The sequence below is a fragment of the Phaethon lepturus genome, unplaced genomic scaffold (genome assembly GCF_000687285.1).
Source record: "Phaethon lepturus isolate BGI_N335 unplaced genomic scaffold, ASM68728v1 scaffold4490, whole genome shotgun sequence".
Taxonomy (NCBI): Eukaryota; Metazoa; Chordata; class Aves; order Phaethontiformes; family Phaethontidae; genus Phaethon; species Phaethon lepturus.
Window position 1 is genome coordinate 660 of NW_010511001.1, and position 21,639 is coordinate 22,298.

Below are 21,639 nucleotides of genomic sequence, written 5' to 3' on the forward strand. Positions count from 1 at the left end.
TCCAGGTCAGTGGGATATCCTAAGTGCCTAGACAGGTTAGGCCCCAAATTTCCTTTAATCTCGGTGGAAGGCGATCATTCCCAGTGAATATTTTTAGGCCTCCAAGAGCCTTGTAAAATCAGCTCCTAGGTTCCTAGAAGTAGTTTGTTCATGTAATGGGTAAATTTGTTTTCTCTTTTGTTAAATAAACCAATTAAATGCTTCAGTAAATTTCCATGCGTTGATAAATACACGGAAGAAGAAGGTCAGCAATGCTCTTAAGGTCACAGTTCTTCCAAAACAATATTAAAATCTTCTTTTATCTATCTCAGTTCATTTCCATTTCTTGCTTATCACCATATGGTGTTCTCCAAGGTAAAGTTAGGCCCTAGGAGGAGGACGTAGACCTGTGTCTTTATTGCTTGGTAGGTTTGGAATTTGTCCTGCAGGTGATTTTTGTTCTATGTACATGCAGGTTGTAGAGATGTTTGCTGAAGAGTATATGCTGTTAACTCAGAGGTCATAAGGAGCCATGAGGACAGCTCAGTGTGGGCCCAGCTGTGTACTGGTTAGAATATCTCCTGTGTGGACATTTGAGAGGGTGTTCATTTTTCTGTAAGGAGGACAAGTAAGAATTTTGCCTGTCTAAAGTCATCGTTCTGTGAAGGGGAAAGTAGGGCAACAAGGTGGGAATGTTTAATAGGAAAGCTGAAATGAGGTTCACACAGTCGATTAATCTGGGGAGCCTCTTTGGCTGTTTGCATTAATAGGACTTTCAGTGAGTTGGGTATGATGTGATGCTTTTGTTGTTTTGATTCTTTCTATGGCATTTTTCTTCTTAAGAAGTAATAAACTAGTTCTGAGAGGAATGTACTTTTTAGTAAAACCTGTTGGTTGTAGGTTCAAAGATGCCATACAAACACATGATGTTACTGTTCTCGTTGGATAGGTAGAGCAAGATCATTGCTTGCTTTGCTGCTCAGTCCCTGGGCTAGAAGGGCATCATCGAATTTAGTCAGAAGTACAGCGTCTTAACATCTCAGATGAGTATTTGGGGAGACCACAAAGAGAAGTGGAATGCAGCCGCTGAATTGCCGTAGAACAAAAAAGGAAGGCCTGTTACACAACAAAGCTTGGTTTCCTCAGTGACTTAAGTTTCCGAAAGTCTTGGTGTTTTTTTTTTTTTTTCTTGAAGTGATGAATACTCTCAATGCCATGTGAAGTCAGTAGGAGCTGTGGAGACTCAGCACCTCTGAAAGCTGGGCCCAATTTTATGGATGTCATTGACATTTCTATCCCTCCATTAGGGCAAATCCAGTATTTTACATTCCTAGTGTTTCTTAACATCTGGGTGGATTCTGTAGAAAATAATGTGGTGTTAGAATCAAATTGCACTTTTTGTTCACTTCTCAGTTACACAATCAAAGTTTATAAATATTTTTGGCTGTCATCTTGTTCCACCTTTGACACATAAAGCTTACAGCTCCTTTTGATTTAGGATAGGATTCTTGCTCCCTTGTAGTTCACTGGCTTTTTCAAATACGCTCATCTTCCTATTCTGTTCTCCCAGCGATTCTGATTGTTTGGTCGATGTCCACTGCAACTTTGTGCTCCACATTCTTGCAGTTGGCTTCTTACAGACCTTACCAGTCTGTGAGGTGTTGGAGTTTTGCAGCTGTGGGGCTTTATAAGCCTTTTGTTTGATTTCCTCAGCCTAAAGCTAGCTGTCTGCTGATTTTTCTTTGTTTTGTTTTGTTTTGTTTTTATGGTTGCTTATTGTAGTAGCAGGTTAAACTCTTTTGTGGAGTCTCCATGCTGCAACTTGTTAAAGTACTGTCAAAATACCCTGCTTTCATGGCCTGTAGTGTATGGTTAAAAAAAAAAATACAAGCTCACTGAAAGTTGTCTGATTGAGCACCTTGATTCTTCATCAGAACCAGAAAGTTTCAAAGAAATTCATTGCTGCAATGTTGGTCCACCCATCTGTGTCTTTGCGCTGAATGAAGGAATCTCTGGGCTTGCTTTATGTGTGTGTGTTGTAATACGTGGTTTATGTTTCAGTGACTCCCACCAGTGTTCTATATATAGTTTAAAAAACCCTAAACTTGTATGTGCTGTGCATCAGCTACTGTGTTCACTAAAATTCATTACAGGACTTAAAATATAGTGAATATGCTAAGAGATCATAGAAATACTTGTAAGAGTTGAGATGAGTGCTCCTTGTAATCCCTTTAAGAGTTTTAAGTGTGATGCTCACATTTGGAATTAAGCAGGAACGGCTCTGCTGTGCCAAGGACCTTCTTCATTCAAGTCAAAAAAACCCAAATAAGTGTTAATTTTGTGAATGGAAATTCCCTTTGGTGAAGTTGTGAGGGGAGTAAAGCAGTGAAATAATTTACTATGGAAAAAATACTTACAATTGCTTCAGTTCTGATATGTTTCTCCTTTACCTTGACACTAACACATTATTACAAATTCATGTGTTCGCCACACTCTGTACACCACCAGATAGCAGTGTGATTCCTGTTTTCATTATGGTATTGTTTTTTTTCACTCTTAACCCAATTGCACTTTGAATCTAGTTGTGAAAGAGGGTTTTTTGTTTTTTTATTTAGAGAAACCCCAGAGTAGTTGATCACCTTTGCCCTGCTTGAGATGCCACGTCACCATAAGGAAACTTGCTAGTATTGGCAGTGTGGTGGATGGACTAAAGCAGGTGGTTTTCTCTAGACAACCAGCTTCTGTGCACTGCAGGACCCTGATGCTTGAGCTTTGGGATTCTTTGCTCACAAAACGTCATTTCACATATATTACAACTAGATTGGTTAGGAAATTTTGGAATTCCATCAGTTTGATTAGGGGAAAGCAGATTATAGTACACTGAGCGAGAGCCATGTTGTATTGTCAGCTCCCCACCTTGTGTTGTCTCGTCTGTGCCACAGAGCCTTCATGCTGAAGAGCTTTGCAGGAGATGTTTGTTGGATTTATCCCAAAGAGAAGAAGGAAATTCATTGCAGCACTCAGGTGGTTGGGTTAGTCTGAGGTCATGCTAAGGAGGTACAGGATAAGCATGAATCAGTTCTCATCTCACTGAGGGGAGGAACTGAATCCTGCAGCACTAAAGGCTTCTCAGTGCTGGTGTGAATGTTACTCGGAGTGGCAATCTGCTCACCTTTTGTTAAGAAGGTAAAAACAAATAATCTTCTCCTTTTCCAACAGTACCAAGCTTGGCAGCGTGAGCTGTACCAGTTGTATGTTTCAGGTTTTTTTTTCCTCTTGCTCTTGGACAAACAGAGCAGCCATTTGTGTGTTACTTTGAGTTTGAATCATATTGAATGAGATAATATATAACTCTGGAAGCAGAGTGTGTCACTCTGCTGTCACTAACCAGTACGCACTGCCATTCTGATACACTGCTGTGCCATAAGCCTGCCAAAAACCCAAAATCAATGGTGGTAAAATGAACAACTTTGATGTTTTCCTTAGACTGGCATGAAGATGAATGAAGTAGTGAGAGAAATGCAACTATCTGATGAATTCCCTACTGTGGCTCTCTGCAGCTGTAGAGCATATGTGGTCCCTTCACAAAAACCAGATTTTTGTTTAGTGTCAGCAGTGCTTGGATACTGTGGTGACACAGATGATTTAGAGTCAGCCATTTTAGTGCAAAAGAAAGCTTTCACTTTCACAGTAGTTAATTTTTAATATGAAAAATTGCGTGATACCACTCCACTTTGCACTGAGGAGATCTATTCAAGAAAGACTTGAAAACAAGTTGCCTTGGGCTGAGAAAGTACTGCACATGCACTGGCATAAAAAGTGTTCTAGAAGCTGAAAAACCTCATCTCTTCGACAGTGTTAACATTACATGCACAGCAACAAATCTGTGCCTTCTGTGTATATGTGATAATATTTTTAATCATATTGAATACTTTTTTTTCCCCTCTTGCAATCCCTTTCCTCGGTGTGCAGAGTAGAAAGTATTTCCTTAATGAGCAAGGTTTTTCTTACTGTTCAGCGCAGAGTTCTCAGGCCTAGTTTACTGAACGCTCCTCCAACTCTGCTATGGGGATGGAGTTTCTTAATTTCACTTTGAGTTTTCCTCTGATCTCATTGGTCTGAATCAGTGTCTTTCATTAGTATTGCACCTATTTTTGCAACGTGAGATGAGGATAGTTTTAGTATCTGTCTCTGTTCTCCTATCATTAAAATAGTTGTTAAAGTCAAAAGTGTCCACTTGCTTTGCCAAACCGAAAGCCAAAGACGGATTTTTTCAGTGCTTGGCATTGGGTAACACAGTACTCAAGCAGAGCTGCAGTTGAATTCAGTTGTTATTTTGAGGGGTCAGCATTTTTGCAAATATCTCTGAAATTGAAGGATGGGTGCCTGGAAAAGTTAGAGCACAGTAACTATTTCTAAACAGTTGGATTTAAGTGACTGGCTTAAAAGCAAGCAAACATTAGGTGCAAAATAAGGGGTAAAATCTTTTTCTTCAGGTGGAATCTTTTCTTTTTTAAAGCAGATAAGCCATACTGTTTCTTCATGCAGCCTCTTTCCTTGATCACTACACTTGCTGGCACCTGTGACTGAGGCATGTGTTTGCTTCTGTTATGCCTCCTGATTTGCCTGTGACAAGGGAAAAGAACGCTTGATATGCAGAAATTTCAAAAAGGTGTCCTGTATTGGTTTGTCGGGTTTTTTTAGCTAGGTCATATTCACTTGATATGCAGAAATTTCAAAAAGGTGCCCTGTATTAGTTTGTCGGGTTTTTTTAGCTAGGTCATATTCCTGTGCCTTTTCTCAGGGTGGCAGTCAGTGCAATAGTGTGGCTTCCCATGCATGCAGGATCGGGGGCTGGAACATTCACCCGGGCATGCCCCACTGCCCCTTTTGTCTGCGGTGGACACAGCAGCAGCGATGGGTAGCCTCTGCAGAAATGAGTGGGCTTAGATAGGCAGCTGCAGCAAGTGAACGAGGTGGAAGAGGTTTGGCCTTGGAGGGATGGTTCTTGGCGTGGGTGTCTGCCCCATGCTGGGGACTTGTCACTGTTTGTAAGGGGGCTGAGGTCCTATCTCTCTGCCTCCTTGTACATGAGAGTCATCTTGCATGTCTGCTCTGAGTCCTGACTGCCATACACATACAGCCCCCTGCATTTCTCACGCCCTGTCTCCAGAGCTCCCCATTTATTGCCAGTTCCAGGTTTCTCCTCTGACTCCTGAAATTCGTTCCCTTCCTCAGGCTTGTCTTGCTCGCTATAGACAGCATTCCGCCTTCAGAAATCAGCGTGGAAGTGTTTAAGCATGTAACAAAACAGGAAGAACAACTGATATGTGAAAAAAACTGATTTGTGGGAAGAATTAGAACAAGGGAAAAATACCTGATGGATTTGTCAGTTATAATCTACTAGTTGCAGTAGGGTGAGGCTCTGCTTTGTCTTTTTCCTGAAGCTCTGCAAGATGCTGAATGCACCTGGCAATTGCTTGAGGCAAAGCCAATGTACTGTAGAATTAGACAGAAGCTTTCTTAAGTCTCTCATTGCTGGTACTTGTCTTTTTTGGTCTTCTGAATTTGTCACAAAAACAGATTTTTCTTATCTACTCTGTGGCTTCATTGGCAGTTTCAGTAACCTTTGGATGTTTGCACATAGGCTTGGTTTCCCAGAAATGAAAGTGAATTTATTTTTTCCAGTGAATTTATTTTTTCCAGGATTGACTGTGCCTCTGTCCTTTTAGTTTCACAGAATCTTGAACTCTGTTGTTTCCTACTGTTCGTTCAGCAGCAAGATTTAGTCCCTGTTGCAGTGATTAAAAGATAACTTAAAACGTCTTTTCCAGGATCTTAACTGGCCAAGATGCCCATCAGTATTGATGATGTGATGGAGTTGTTCTGCCATCTGTCTCAGAAGAAGGGGATGAAAGCTGCTGTCAAACACTCTGGTCGAGGAGCACTGCTGGCGGGTGCAACGGCATTTATTGGGGGTCTGGTGGGAGGTCCACCTGGAATCGCTGTAGGTAAGTGTGTTTTCCCTTAAGAACAAGAAATACAGTTAAGTCCCGGAGTGAAGAAACTAGGAAGTCTGTGCAGTAGGCATGGGTTGAAGGAAAGGGACGTGCAACGCTGAGATTTCATGTATCTGAGCTTTAACAAGATGCCATTTTATCTGTTGGCTTTTTAGAAATGAGATGTGCATCAGGAAGGCATGTGTCCATGTTTCCTTCTAGGGTGATAGTGACCTTGCTGACTTTGAATCCTGTGCTGCAAACGGGAAGCCATCCAGAGGTCTGAGGTTGAGATAGTGGCATCTTTGAGACCCTCTGAACAAGGTGTTAACAAATCGTTTGCTTTTGGTGGGTAGAGCCCTGGTTCCCATCCGCTGACGTACACCAGTGTCTAAGGTGTGGGATGAAACAGAGAGCAATTGAATAGGCTGAGCTTGTTAGTGCGGGCTCTGCTCCAGTGCTGCGGCTGGAGGAGAGGGGTGAGGCAGGGGCAAAGGAGCACAAGAGGTGATGGTAGCAGTTGGGGGGGATGTTGGTACCTGGTGGCACAGAAGAAAGGACGTTGGGGTTTAAAGGGTGAATAAGTATTCTTAGTCAGCCTTAGCAAGGGACAAGATTGTCTTCCTAATGTTTTTACTAAAAATGATGTTTATTTCTGTATTTTAAAAGTACCTGCTATCTGCTTCTTGGTGAAGTTTTTTTTTTCCTGCTGGAATTCATTATTCCCTGTCACTTTGCTTTTTTTTCCTTGTATGGAAAATTACAGGGAGGCCAGAGTCTTAATAGTAAAGAGTTGTCTCTCCTCTGTATCTTTTGAATTAAGAGCTGTCTAGTTTGAAAGCTGCCGTGTCACTGAAGTCCTGTGGGCCTTGATCCTTCCTGCAGGTAGTTCCAGCAATTTCACAGGCTTATTGGTATTGGAGTGAATTGCAATATGCCTGCATGAGGGTTAGCAAGGTTGAGTTACAAAAAAATAACCAAATAATATGTGAGGACTGAGAACGGAAAATGCAAAATGATGCTGTATATTTACTCCTGTTACAAGTACAGAGCTTAATTAGTAGCCAAAAATAATATTTTGACAAATGTATGACTGAAGTTATCAGGACCAAAGAAGTGAAGTTAAGGTTTTGTAAGAAATTTGTAAGCTGTAAATCAGAAGTAAAAGTAACAATGTAAGTGGCTTCATTCTTCAGTGAGATGATAAGAAACACTGAAGTTATTCTTGAATCTGTTTTCTCATTTTAAGTGTTTAAGCTTTCATAATGTCTCCCAGTCAAGCTCGGTGTTCTTCAGCCACTGATGAAGGCACTGGAACAAATCTACCTCTTACTATATACCAAAAGTATACAATAATAAGTATATGTAATAAGAATAGTAAGTACTAAGTATACCAAAAGCCATGTCCCGATTACAGCGCAAGTAGATCTGAAGACCATCATTTAGCTTTTAAAATTGCAAAGATAAATGATCCTGGGTCTTCAGTGGGTTTTAGGACAGTTACAGGGACGTTTGCAAATCAAGTGCACTTTCACTTACGCAAACAGCCTGGATAGGTGTGAGACTGGATAGCAGGGATTGTCCTTATTGCTGCCTTGCACTAAGAATTAAGAGAATTAATTACCGTCCATCTGCAGTGGTCACTGGAGAAACTTGCAGCCTATCGTGCTTTCTAAGGACTGCGTGGTCCGAGAAGAATGGATTGTGGATGTGTTGCTTAGGGGGAAAACGTGTGATCATGTAACAGCTCTTGTCTCAATAGATGAGGAACTTAGACATCAATATTTTTAGTGGCTTTTGCATTAAGTGCCCATAAATCAGATATTGATGTTCTCATAAAAGTTTCTTGAAGATGAATTCAGCCATCATAGGCTTTCAAGTATTTCTGTGGTATCATGGTAAAATTGCCAATGTAGTAAAATGTGCAAGTTAAGGAATTTTTGTCTAATGAAAAACTGCATTCTTGTGAGTTCTTAAATGACTTTTTAGGAGCAATTGCTGGAGGTGGGAATTTTGGAGGCAGAGTCGGTTCTGACACCCCTCCATTGTGAGGGTTCTCCTTCCTTCCACCAGGATGTCTGTGCCTCTGGGCAGCCAGCATCAGTCATGTGAATTCCTGTTGAAAAGCATTGTGTTGCACGTTAGACTGGTAACTCTGAAAAAGAACAATTGTGTAGGAGCCTAACACTGGTTTCTCAGCAACAGCCATAATCATGTCAGCTTTAGAGGATCTCTCTGCTGTTACCTTGATGACATGGAACCACTCTACTTACCAGAGTGTTTCTTGACCAGGTGGGGCGGGCGGTGCGGGTGGGGTGTTGATTTGGTAGATGAAAGCATGAATGTGTCTAATCCCATGAAGCTGATGGGTTTGGTCTCTGTGAGCACCTTCTGAGGGGTGGACCTCATGGAGTAGTAGACTGCAATGTGCAGTTCTGGGAATCTCTAGTAAGAGATTATGTGTTAATGGCACTGGTAAGGCAATTGTTTGTTGGGTGTTTTCCTTGGGCATGGTTTTACTTAGTAGTACAGCTTATCCTAAAGACACTAGTGCCCTAAGGAGAGTTATTTTGTTTCTGATTTCTGAAAGCTTGAAGATATTAGCTCTGACTGTGTGAAGAGTTCCTTTGTGATTGCTATGGATGTTAAAAGCATTAAAAATCTTTCTTGGTGCTTTGAACATCATGTATAAATCTAGTTAAAGTAAATACATAGGTAACTCTGCATGGATTTCTAATAAAGGTGAGAACGTTGTTGATGAAGGCTGTGGACAGAATTTCAGGTTTTAACATTAACTGGTAAAGAGTAACATCTCTCTCTCTTTTCTAGGAGGAGCATTTGGTGGATTGCTTGGTGCCTGGATGACTACTGGACAGTTCAAGCCGGTCCCTCAGATTTTATTGGAATTGCCTCCTGCTGAGCAGCAGAAACTCTATAATGAAGCCCTCGTTATTCTCAGGCACTTGGACTGGACTGATATTGCTCAGCTGACTGCTTTTGTAATGGGAAATGCTAGTCTGCAGCAGAAGTTGACAGCAGTGCTGATAAATTACCTCTCCAAAGAGCTAAGAGCAGACATACAGTATGGAGAATAAACCTTTCCAGAGCAGGAAATTACAGTGTAATGAATTTTAAACTGACAATTGTGATTCTTCAACATAGCAATTATTAGTTATCAGTAATAATTATTAATATAGGCAGATCTAAGTATCATTTTGCGTGTTGGGGTTGGGTGTTTGTTTTTTTTTATTGTAAGAATCATATTAGATTACTGCATTATCCTGACACTGACTTGCCATGTAGTTTTGAATTACTCTACACTATGACTGAATTCAAAATCACTGAAAGGAATTATGCTTCTCTTAACACTAATGTGTCACTAGTTGAAATTGTCAAAGTCATTAAGTTTTGTTTAAGAGATTTAATACTGTTTGTGTAAGTGCTTTAATTTTCTTCTATGAATGACATATAGGTGCGAAAGGAGCTAGGGCACCTTGAAGAATTTTGCCTACTGTCTGTTTCAGTCCAGCAAAAGAAAGTTAAAAGTACGTATGTTATTCTACTGTGAACTCAAAGATCTCAATCCTTACTTTATTCTTTGTCAAATTTTTATTGTAATTCTTGAGTTATTTATTCCTTTCTGCAAGAAGTGAAGCCAATGCCTAAACAAGATTTAAAGCAACAGATAAACTGTGCGCAATTAGTAGTTCCTGGTGTCCTAGAATGGGAGGGCATGGTAAGAATAGTCTTTTTAAAAAATTAAAAAACGGGGAGCTGAATCTGCTGTTTTTATACTATCCCTAGGATTAGGGTTGTCATTTCAGCATTGGTTTCTTGACTGAATCTGAACAGCTGGTCCTCTGTTTTCATTAAAATATGCATAATAAGCATCATCGTGTCCTGTGTTTTGCTTTAAAGTAAATGAACTCTTTAAGAACTGGGTACTGAAATTTGAGGTAGAAGGCAGCCTTGTACTGGACAGCCAGCAGTTGGCAGCAGCAGCGGTGGTGGTGTGGGGTGACATTCTGGCTGCAGTTAACGCTGTAAGCTCCAAATGCAATGTTGCTGAATATCCCAGCCAGTTGTTCACCATTTGTTTCAAGGCACTTGTCTTAGAAGTTTGTAAGTAGAAAAATGTGCAGACATGCTTTATTTTGTATGAAAAAACAAGTGAAACTACTGATAATTTCATTTTTCCTGTGAAGATTTATCTCTGGGTCTGTGGTGAGGTTTCTAGAAGCTGAGTTTTAAATGGTGAAGCTTTAAACTCAGAAGTTGCTGTTGTATAGATTTGATTAATTTACTCCTGCAGGTACAATTTTCCATTAAAAATTCAGTGTACTTTCCTACTTGGAGTGCAGAGCGGTGATTGTTCTTACCATTTGAAAACACTTTTTCAGTGATGTGAAAGACAGACTGAAGTGAATGGTAGGTGGGCGCTCCTTTTCCTGTCCTCTAGAGTTTCATAATGCCAGGCCTGAAATCAGTGTTTGTTCAGTTTTGTTGATGGATTACACACACTGCAGTTGGCTTTTTAAGACTTTACATACTCTGTATATCCATTTTAAAATACTATTTTTATGAATGCAGTTACTTTTATTTGCAATTTTCTGGTTATTTCACAAAATAAATTCACTCCTTCCAAAATAACACACTACTAACAGCAGCAGATGATTGAATGATACAGTAGGATGGAGCCCGCCATCTTACAATCATTTCTTCCAACCCAGACATGAAAGAAGTTGATACCTGATTGTAAAGCAGGCCATAGGAGAGACATTTATTTCAATAGATTTATAATAGTATCCAGTATTTAAACAGATCATTAACAGATTTCAGAGTGGTTTCAGACATCAATATCATGACTCTCCCATTTTACAGGTATTCATGAATTTGGGCCCAAATGTTGTTAGTGAATTGATTTTTATCACTCATATCAGTGTAATAGCCATGAATGGAGCTTAGATTATGTGAGTCCTATCCTATGCTCTCCTTTGTTTCTCTGTTTCTTAGGGTATTCTCTCTTTTTATTATACCCTTAGAAATGATAAACCAATTAGAACTATGATCTTTCAGCCTTCACTGTCATATAAAGGGGGCATATGTCATACGGATATCAACAGAAATTGGGTCTAAGTAGTTTGGAGTTCTGTATGGATGTGATGGTGGTTTCCCCCCACCCCTTGCCTTGCTCCCGGGCCACTGTACAACCTGAGGAATTCAGTTGCCTGGCAAGCCTTGGCCTTTGAACAAAGAATTTGGTGGTTGAGAGCCCCTTAATTGTACCAAGCACTCTTGCATAGCTGAGGTGGGCAATGGCACTGATTGTGCCAGGAATGTGGTTGCCTGACCAGGGTGAGGAAAGAGAACAGGACTAGCTAATCATCTCCTGACAGCCCTGGAACAACCAGGACCAGTGCTACTGGAGACTTGAGAAATTACGTGTCTGGGCTGTGGCCAGGATGGAAGTTCACTGATGCCTAAAGTCATTTCCCAGCCCTGTAAACAGCGGTTCTGAGTGAGGCCTTTTGAGTTCTCCTGGACCGCAGCAAGCTGCAACCAGCATCTCCCTGGGATGCCTCTCAGAGCTCATGAACTCTTAAGTTCACGGTGAGTTCGGAGGACTGTTGCCAAACAGTGGCGTGGACCTGGTCTGAAACCCCTGCTTTAAGGATCAATGCTTTGTCTGTTGAGAAATGCAAAGGCATTTAACGTATTTCATGGAACTCTGGGGGCCTTTTTAACAGGTACCTTTATGTGTATATATATGTATATATATCTTTCTTTATATATCTCCTCTTAGATGTGTATCTCTTTTATATGTATCTCTTTATATATCTCTGTATCTACATTGGGGGGTGTGTGTAATTAGATAACTTTTAAATTGTGTTGTTAAGCTTTCTTAGGAAATTGTATCATCTAACGTTGTGGTTTACCTTAATAGTGAATTTCAAATTGCTTCTATTTTATATTAGATTGAGTTTTCTGTAACTTCAGAATGGCAGCAAAATCACATCACCACACGAAAAATCCTCTGCACTTAATCCCTTTAGTCCTAAGCCGTTGACCAAGTCTGGGACTAGGAGTGGATTCAGCTGCACATAGACTCCTCTGAGTAGGAGTTTAGAAAGCAAGGGGGTCCACTCTGAAACTCATGACTCAACGGGAGGGTCTTCCTTACTCCCTAATCCACACATAAGCCACACCAACCAGCTTCAATTTCCCTGACTCTAAAAATAATTTTCCCCTGATCTATGTGTAAATCATCTAACCCAATTCTAATTTGATTTCTCTTTGTATGCTTTTTCCATGTTGAATAAGCAATAGAGTGGACCTTGCCATCAAATTCTGTTAAGTTGCGCTTTTTACAAATTTACATTAAAATAATTTGCTTCCTAATTACTTTGGTGGTGATTCTTTAAGTGGCCTAAACCACTCATTTGTGACAATGGACCAACCTAGCTTATGTTAAACCCCACTGCTGCTGAGCTCCCGATAAACTTTATACTCTGTGCCACAGAGTAGCATGCTCTTGGTCATTATAATAAATTTAACTTCCAGAGGTTTTCAGATGACTGAAATAGAACCCGGAAGAAATAAATTTAATTCTGTTTGTTCTCTGTATCATTATTTAACAGGTTTGATGCTTGTGGAACTTCTTGGAAGGTGGCAAGTACCTATTTTCAAAGTGGTAGCAATAGGTTTGCAGCAAGGTTTGCAGTTTGGTCTGAAACACATTTCACTGCTGGTAATAGCAGAAGAACAGAATCCAACTCAAGTGTTCATCTCGGGTGAGTTTGGACATCAAGCTACATTTTCACTGGCAGATGTATTTTTAGTTAAAAGTTCCTTTTTTTCGTAGGTGGTTTTTTTAAGCTGTCTGATTTCAAAATAGAAAGTAAGCATGATTATAAGGTGTTATGTTAGCAAAGAGAGGGAATATATGTATTTAAAAAAAAAAAGCAATCCTGAATTCAAACATAGATTTGTAATTGAGATGTGCCATCTAGTGGCAATTAGGTTATTTCTTCAATGCAGCCTATCAAGGCTGCCTCAATATGTGGATAACAGTTACCTTTTTCCATGAAAAGTAGGGTTAACTTCTTTTTTTGCTCTTAGTCTGTTAAATTCCTGGCTTTAATGGATTTGTATTAGTTTATAAATATCAGCCCAGCTACAGACTAGACTAGAATTCATATATACTCCAGGCTGAAGTTGGGTTTTTTTGGTGATTATAATGTGAGCTATGACTGCACAAATACTTACTGCAGCTGCATGTCATATTTGATTATAGTGAGAAAATACACAATCAGGCAGAGGAGGGCAGTTTCACCCTCATGATTATTAAAGGACAGGTGGATTTTGTGAGCTGAGCAGCAGCCAGTTTGCAGAGACTGACTGCAGTTGAACTGGCAAGCCAGTGGAGAGTAATTGCTTTTTTTCTTGGAGAGCTGCATTTCTTTCTTCAGTTTTACCACCTTCAAGTCTGCACCTGTAGCAGCCCTCCCTGCACCTGCACAACCTTTGCAGTGGTGCTCGCCTCTCGTGTGCGCTTTGGCCTGTGTGTAACTGCTGCTCACATGGACCCTTGCAGGACCAAGGAGTATTTGGCTGTGAAAATTCTTTTGCTAGTCACTGTCACAGCTCAGACTTCGTAAAGGTCCCGTTCCCAATGGTATTGCAGAGGCTCCCAGACTTGGTCCACTGGAGGAGCATGAGGACTGCTACAGACACCTTGAACTAGGTGGTAGGGACCACCGAGAGAGTTTGCTGCATGACTTTGGGCAGTCGCCCAGCTTCCCCATTCAGCTGCTTTTGTGTGAGATGGTGATGGCAACACACAGCTAGTGGTGGAGGGCTCTGCGAGGTGATGACAACTGACTGTAACTGTGGTCTGTGATACTACCAGCATTTTGGTACTATTACTTGATTTCTCACCATATTGTTTCCGATAATTCCAGTGGTGCGGTGGGTGTACTATCCACTGTAGCCCGGTTACAGGCCACCGTGCCTTGGCAGAACTGCTTTCCTCTCTCATAGTTCACTATTTATAGCTCCTACCATATGTGCTTCAGTGCATGGGGCACCAGTGGTGTGGAATGGTGGCGGTCACCTGCTCCCAGTTACACTCACATCTGTTTTAGGGAGAAAGGCTTGTGCTGCAAAGGACTCGGGTGGGCCAGGATAGCTGCTCTTTTGAGGTGAAATTCTCTTTAGCGCACACAGCGTAAAGCTACTGACACCCGCTGTGTCCATGTTTTTTTCAGATGACAGCAATTTGATGATTGCAACCCAACGGTGGTTAGCATGCCTTTTCTCCCTTTTGGTTGGTTTATGGAAATTGGTGTTACAAAACTCACTGAAAGATCTTATGGAAGGGGAAGGGGATTGTATTATTCAAAGTCATTAAGCAAACTGATTTTACACAGCCATACTCTCATGGCATACCTGCTCAAATGGTCTGACCAGGATTGCTTGTGCACAACATGGAGGACAAATCAAATCCTTGCTTAATTTCCTGGCTTCTTCTTGATTTTCAATGACGAACTAAGTTTTTGGACAAATCCTGTATATCCTTTAGGATATATTTTATATCCTATTGCTGTTGTCTTCCTGGTAGCCTTCCTGGTAGCCCATTAGCCCCTTGGGCTATCAGAAGGAGGACTGGCATATATGATTTGCTGCAACCTCCGCCACTGTCCTGCTGTCAGTGCAGGGTCCTCTGTTCAGGAGCCGTGTGTGCTGTGGTCTCACTGGCGTGGAGCCTCCAGGGCTCGACAGCAGCAACACATTCCTGTGATGAAATGGCAGCCCTCGCTATCCATATAGGCCTCTCTTTTAATTGTTGTTATGGTGCTTTCACACACACATATTTCCAGTCATACAGCATTTATACCAATCTTAGTATTTCTGTTAAAAACTATGCAGATTCATCTGGAAAGTAAATTTTTCCATGTTTTCCTCATAGTGTCGCAGCAGCTCCAGTAGTGCTCACTAGTGAAATACAGGCAGAATCAAGGCATTTAATCTTGCATAGCTGCAGTGGTAGGACCTGCTGAGCTCAGTCTCCACCAGCAGTTCAGCAGCACTGGTGCAGCCAAAGGATGTAAAAGCAATGCATTTTTTTCCCCATAGTTAAAGCTTTTACGGAGAAAGTACCAGTTTCTTAGAAAGGCTGTCATTGCTTGACCAGCTGATGTATAACTCCAGACTAATTGAATAGCAGACTTTCAGCTGCGTTGGAAAGCTTTTAAAAAACCAAAGGGCTTTACATTGAAGTGAACTAAAGCTATTAGCCTCTAATTAGAACATGAGGTTTCATCTTTACCTTTCTAGACATCACAGAAATCTATGTATTTTTCAGGCTGTAAGCCAGAAATCAAACATTCATCATGTAATTGCAGTAAGTGTGTGCTAATACTTCTCATTAAATGTGATTTATGAATTCTAGAAGAGCTGAGGAGGTAAATATATAAAATTATTCTGAAGTCTGCAAAAATGAAGGCATTCATTTCTTTGAATAACTGTTCAGCAAATAAGCGTTACGGCTTTTAACATTCAGTAAAGACACTGCGTTTGAACATCTGTACCTTTGCAATTCCCTCAGAATGGTGTGGTTTCATCTAGTGTCACTGCTGATCTTCCAACAAAGACAGCGCTTCAGCTGTCAGCAGGTACAGCAGCATGGCTTGGTGGAAAGCCCATTTGGCTGGGCCTCGGAAGAGGCATCACCTCTGCTGGCTCTTCTGCTTGTTTGCTGGGTGACCTTGAGTAACTTCTCATCTTGTTCCTGAAGGCATTTTTTGTTAAACACTTTGCAATCTATCCTTAGGAAATGGTGTGTTACAAAAATGTAATAGCACTATTATGCAGCTAACTACTCTCCGATCCTGCAGTCAGGACATGAGCATCAAAGAAGGAGGAATGTAAGAAATGTTAGTAGAGGCTCACAGCAATGGGGATGAAGAGGAAACTGCTAGGCTGTGAAATGTAGCTACTTTCTTTGTTGCAGGGGAATGAAAGATTTACACTGGTCTTTGACCTTAACTAATTATACCCTGCATAGGAGTGTGAAACAGGATGCAAATGTTCTGTATTCCTTATTTCCTGCTCAGCTTCAGTGGGCAGGAGTGATTTAGGGTGAAATTGGATCTTTCCCTGCTCTGACATGCTGCTTTGGAGTAGAGCACTCCAAGATACTCCCTTGTATGTGTAATCTGAAGACAGCATGAAGGGTTTGTTATTTCTGTATCTGTCAGTAAGATATGATGAATAATCTATGTAATTTGGGGTCAAAACTGATCTAACAAAACAAAAGCTTTGAAGGTCTTATTTTTACTTCACCCTGCTGCAGCTCTCTGAGCAGGTCCATGTGTTGAGATGTTATTACAAATTAATCAGAGAATTACCCAGCTGAGTCAGAATCAGCCCCTGAACACTTACAGAGATATGAAGGTTGCTGATGAGAGAGATCATGGAGCCAGGGCAGGGGTGTATTAGCCCTGACCATACCTCCCCAAGCACCAGCATTCCGTTGGAGCTGCATTTAAAAAAGCCTGCTGAAGCGTGTGAGCCTATCCTGGGTGCAGAGTTGTAGGTAAGCATATTCTCCATTCTCCTTATATTTGTATCCATTTCCAACATGATTTTTTGTTCTTGCTTAGCTGACTCTGCCAATGGGTAGTTTTTTGCCCTCTCCCTGGCAGGTAATTCTGTTTGATAGTAATGGAAGCTTTCTGCAAAAACAAAGGCAGGCTAGGGCAGCTCTGAGTTTTAACTGCCATCTGCATTTACTGAAACCTCTCTGGCTCTAAGAATCCTGCTCTTTCAGGCCAGAATGAGGGGGGCGTCTGACTTCTCTACCTTACCCTTCCAGGTCAATTCTAAGCCCTACGTAACCAGATTTTACAAAATCCTAAATTAAAGACTTGCTCCCTTTAGAGCAGCAAAGGACACAAAAGATGCAACAGCTGGGCTTGGGAGAGATGGAGTACAAGAGAAAATGCTTCACATTACTCAAGAAGGCAGGGGACAGGGCAAAACAGTTTACCATTACTGAGTTAAAGCAGAAGATTTGCTGGAGTATCAGTAGGAATCAGCCGCCTGCTCTGTGCGTATCCGTGAGCTAAAGTTCATGCAGCAGACTTTTGACCAAACTGCAGTTCATTAATTGCTTATGCAGGAACAAAGTCAGTAATAAAATGCTAAATAGGGTGCTGGCGAGGCAGGCTCTTGGATCTGATTTTGTTGGTTTCCATAAAAGGGTCTTGCTTGCTTTTTCCCAGCCATTCTCTCCAGGAATCTGTGTATAAAAATATTTGTTCCATAACCACAGCAAACAGCCTCCCATCGCCTGGCAGCTGCCTGCATACTTGAGGCTTTCTGCCATCTCTGAAGTTAAACTCTGCAGGAGCCTGTGCTGCTGCTGAGTCTAATCCTAATTTTGGGCTTTCATGTCCCCAGCCCCGTGGGACTGAGGCTGCTGACAATGGTGGCAGCACAGCCCCTGTGAGTATAGGGCGAAGATTAGCTTTCACCTTGTGCCACTAATGATAAGTACCAATGAGGATAATAAGGAACACTCTTGTAGTGCTTTAGGTCTTCAAAGTGCTCTGCTGATACTAACTAATTAAGCTGCCATGCAGCCTTGTGACAAAGGTACAGATTTCTACTGTGCGTAATTTAACTGTACTGTATTGTTTATGCAATAAACCAAAATTGGATGGTGTCTTCAGATAGCAATCAGGAAATCAATAACCAACTATTGGCTGCTTACACCCCAACAACTGAGCTACCTTCAAAACTGCCCTGTGTCTTTTGGTTAGCCTTGGTGCATCTTTGGGAATCTCAAACATTCATGCAAAGCAGCATGATGCCAAGTGTTTAACAAAGCAGCTTTGGTGTTTTGCAGCAGCTCAGTTTCCATCTGTGCATACAGCCTCCACCATCCCCTAACCCTGCCCAGAGGGTGCAGTCCCAGTGCCACTGAGTTAAACCCAGGCACTGCTGTGCTTAACTGAAGAGCCCCAGTTTCTGTGCTGCTAGCACTGTGTTGCAGGTATCGTACTGGTGTGTACTGGTCGCAAAGGAAAACAAGGTCACACTGCATGCATGTGCTGTGCTGACATGTCAAGGAACAGAGCAGATACTCTGCTTTAACTGCAAGGTTTCAAAGCCTTTCCAGGCAGTGAAGCCACGTGCCTGCAGCACTGCAGCGCCAGCCATTAGCTGCTAGCATCAACGTGAGATTCAGTAGGTCAGTAGAACAGTAGGTCTCGGTTAGTCTTGGTAAATGCCCCCAGAAGAAAGATAACCGTGACTCTACGGTCACCGCACTGGGCTCCCAGTGACCTGTTTTCTCTCAGGAAAGAGCCTGAGGTCACTGGGGACAGATACCTGACAATACAAGCTCAGTGCTCAGCAGCAGGTCAGAAGGCAATGAGCAGGTTAGGATGGATGGGGAAGGAAACCAAGAAGGTGGAAGTAAATGTTGTTACATCACTGAATGAATCCAGGTCGCAGCCATGTGTTGAGTAGTCTGTGCAGTCTGTTCAATCCACTCTGGTTAGTCCTTTTTGAGCCAAAAAGGGCATTGTAGAGTTAGGAAGGATGACAGGGTATGGGAGGGCATCTGTGTAAAGAGAGGTGGGCTAGTTTAAAACTGTTCTGCCTGGAAAAGGCACTAACAGGGAGAGCTTTGGTCGCAGCTGTGAACAGCACAGAGGTGAACAGGAGGTGGCACAGAAGGCAGTGTGCACCCACTGCACTGGCGGAGGTGAAGGGAAGCATTTGTTCACACAGTGTAATGGGGGATTGTGGAGCTAATTGGCACAGGATGCTCTAGCTGCCAAAACAAACGTGTGTTCAGAAGGCGATTAGGCAGGTTGATGGCAGCGAGGACTATTAAACAGACTAGTCCAGAATCAACCATTGCCTCGAGAAGTTTCTCACCACGGGTTGACAAGAGACTAAACCAGTGGAAGTGTTGCTCTATAGGTGCCTCTTACACGCCATCCCTCATGATTTTGGGGTAGGTGAACTCTGTCTCTGGTTTCTTAAGATGGCTTTCATATGTTATCCCAAACACATGCAGCACACAATTTCTGCAGTGTTGTGCCAACTTATGTGCTACCACAAGTAAAATACGATCTATGTACTGCCAAAGCAATAGTGTTCTGAAGAGTGTGGCATGCTTCGTATTGCACAAAAGGGTTTTCCTGTGATAGGGGAAGACCTACCCATTTGCTTATGTGCCTCTTATCCCGCTCAGGAGTGGAGCCTTCCTCCCTGAACACTTTCCCATGTACAAACAAGTGATGAAGCAGAGGTAGCAAACCCTAACCTTTCCTTTCTTGGTTCGTCATCTGCAATCCATTAGTTCCTGTTCTTGAAATTGTAGCATCAGCTTAAAAATGAAACCAAATGTCTTTATTGCTTGCACCAAGCAGAAAAGTCTCCATGCCACCAGAATCCAAATCACTAGATGGTATTTTTAAAGAAGGAAAGCTCCTTTATTCACACCCATGTACATTGGAAGTCATATTAAGATATGGTTGTGCTATTGCTTTGTTTTGCAGAAGGGAAGGTTGTTTTACAGAGAGACCTGGGTCATACTCTGATTGAAAAGTTCCTCACATTTTCTTTTTTGCATGTCTGAGTGGTCTCACAGAATATATAAAAAAAAGCTCTTTCTCTTCCCCTATGCTGCTGTTCTTCCTGAATCTGCAGCCAGCCCACCCCCAGCTCACAGAGGTACCTGCTGTGCAGGGCTGGTTCAGCTGGGAGGGATGCCCTGCCCACTGTGCTCTGCACCGGGCAGCTCCGGTGAGCCCCACACTGCAGCATGCTCCCCGCCAGCATGGCTGGCAAGCCGGCCCCAAGAAAACGCAGCCTCTGGAACCATAGGAGACAAATTCTGGTGGGGGAGGAAGGGCAGGGAGGAGAAAGTTCAAGTGCTGCTGGCTGGGAGGCAGAGCTGTACTGGAGATGGATCAGCCTGCTCTGCTCCAAACAGCTGTTAACACCACATCTGGTTCTGGAGCTGCCTGTGAAGGCTTGTGTCTGGGGAGCTGCATCGCTTGTGCTTGGGCAATGACCAGCTCCTCTGCCTGCTTCCAGCACAGGACCCTTCTCCATCTCCCAAGGGGAAGAGGGGGAAGAGGAGCTGTAATCCTGGGGGCTCCCCCCATGCTTGGGCATGGATTGCCCAGATGATTTTTGTGAGTGGTGAGGGTGCTGAAACAAGGGGGAGCTGTGTGAAGGAGTAACCCTATTTTTATCAGTCTGTTTTTAACTTGTAAGTCTAAACCAACAAAGACATCCTTTAGAATCCCTTCTGTGACACTGCCTTTCGCTGGGCTTTGGCTATGGCATGTCCCTGAGAGGAGGAAGAGAATGCTGGCTGGCGGGAGGGATTCTTTCCTAGTGTTTGCCAGGGTTCTTGCAGCGCCGCTGCTCCAGAAGGGGCTGTCTTTGGGCTCCAGGAGCATGCTCTGGGGGGCTGCCCTTGCTCGGGGCCTACACCAGCTGCACTACAGACCCCGTTTTTATGAAGGTAACATACCTCTAACTGCTACATTATAGGGACAGCAGTGCTACTGCTGAAGTCTTGAAATAGCAAAGTGTGACAGTCTCCATTTGTCATCTTCTCCCATTTAACACTGTAGCTCTTTACCAGTGGATTTCGTAGAACCTCTCGTCATTCGGGCTGTTTCCTTGCAAGCAGATGGCTGCAGCATGTGACGTCCTAAGTGCCTGTTGGGGCCGAGCATGGATACAGGGGCTCGCTCAGCTTGCTGGCCTGCCGGTGCTGTATCTGCCTTGAATAGGGTACTGGCAGAATGAAAATATGTGGCTGCAAGCCTGATACCCTGTAGGACAAGTCCTCCCCGGGCCACGTGATGGGTGGGACTGACACTGGCCTGTCTCTGCTGAGGTTTGGGAGGGTAAGGCATCTCCCCTGCATGAACTACAGCAGAAAGCTCTGCTGCAGAGGCCCTTGCAGAGTTAATGCACAGCGTCACTCCTCTCTGCTCCACTGGGGTGTTCAGCACCGTCAGCTGTGTTAGGAGTGTGTGAGGAGAGCAGCTGGGTCTTCCCAAGCCAGTGAAAAACAGCCTCTCCTTGAAGACACCCCTGCCCATGGTGTGAGGCTCACTCCTGCCGCCCAAGCTGTGTGGGGGGAAGATGCTTGGGCAGCTCCCCAGCTTTGGCAGCCCCAGCTGCAAAGGCTGGACCAACGCTTGGGTACTGCTGGGGAGTGGGATGCAAAGGGCGTGCAAAGTCTTCCGGGAGCGTACGAAAGACTTTTGGACTAAGAAAGCCATGCACAGTGAAACCTTGCTAGGCTGCCTGGCTCTTAGAGGCCGGTCAGTAAACAAGTGTGCTTAAAGCTGTTTTTTGGAAGGAAGCTAGAGATTGGGTTTGGTTTGCCTGAAACTTGCTGCTGAGCAAACACCAAGCCAGAGACTTTGATGGAAACCAGGTAGTTGTGACCTGGCTGCTGGTGGGTCTGGTTTTCCAGTTCACACCATGGTATCTGAGCCGTTCAAGCCATTTGAGGATGACTGTAAGGGGTGCTCCTGGAAGCACTGCTCTCCTTGCGTGCGTTCCCGGGCACGGGGCTCATTCTGCAGCTCTGGCACTGTGCAGCGCGGTGCTG

General features: G+C 43.0%; 1 protein-coding gene across 1 annotated transcript; it reads left to right on the forward strand.

The window, feature by feature from the left end:
• The first annotated feature begins 5,830 nt into the window (after nucleotides 1–5,830).
• Nucleotides 5,831–9,073, forward strand: LOC104613588 (chromosome unknown open reading frame, human C19orf12). Its single transcript, XM_010282326.1, has 2 exons — nucleotides 5,831–5,990; nucleotides 8,808–9,073. Exons 1-2 carry the CDS (start codon nucleotides 5,831–5,833, stop codon nucleotides 9,071–9,073), a joined length of 426 nt encoding a protein of 141 aa, XP_010280628.1.
• Nucleotides 9,074–21,639: the final 12,566 nt, after the last annotated feature.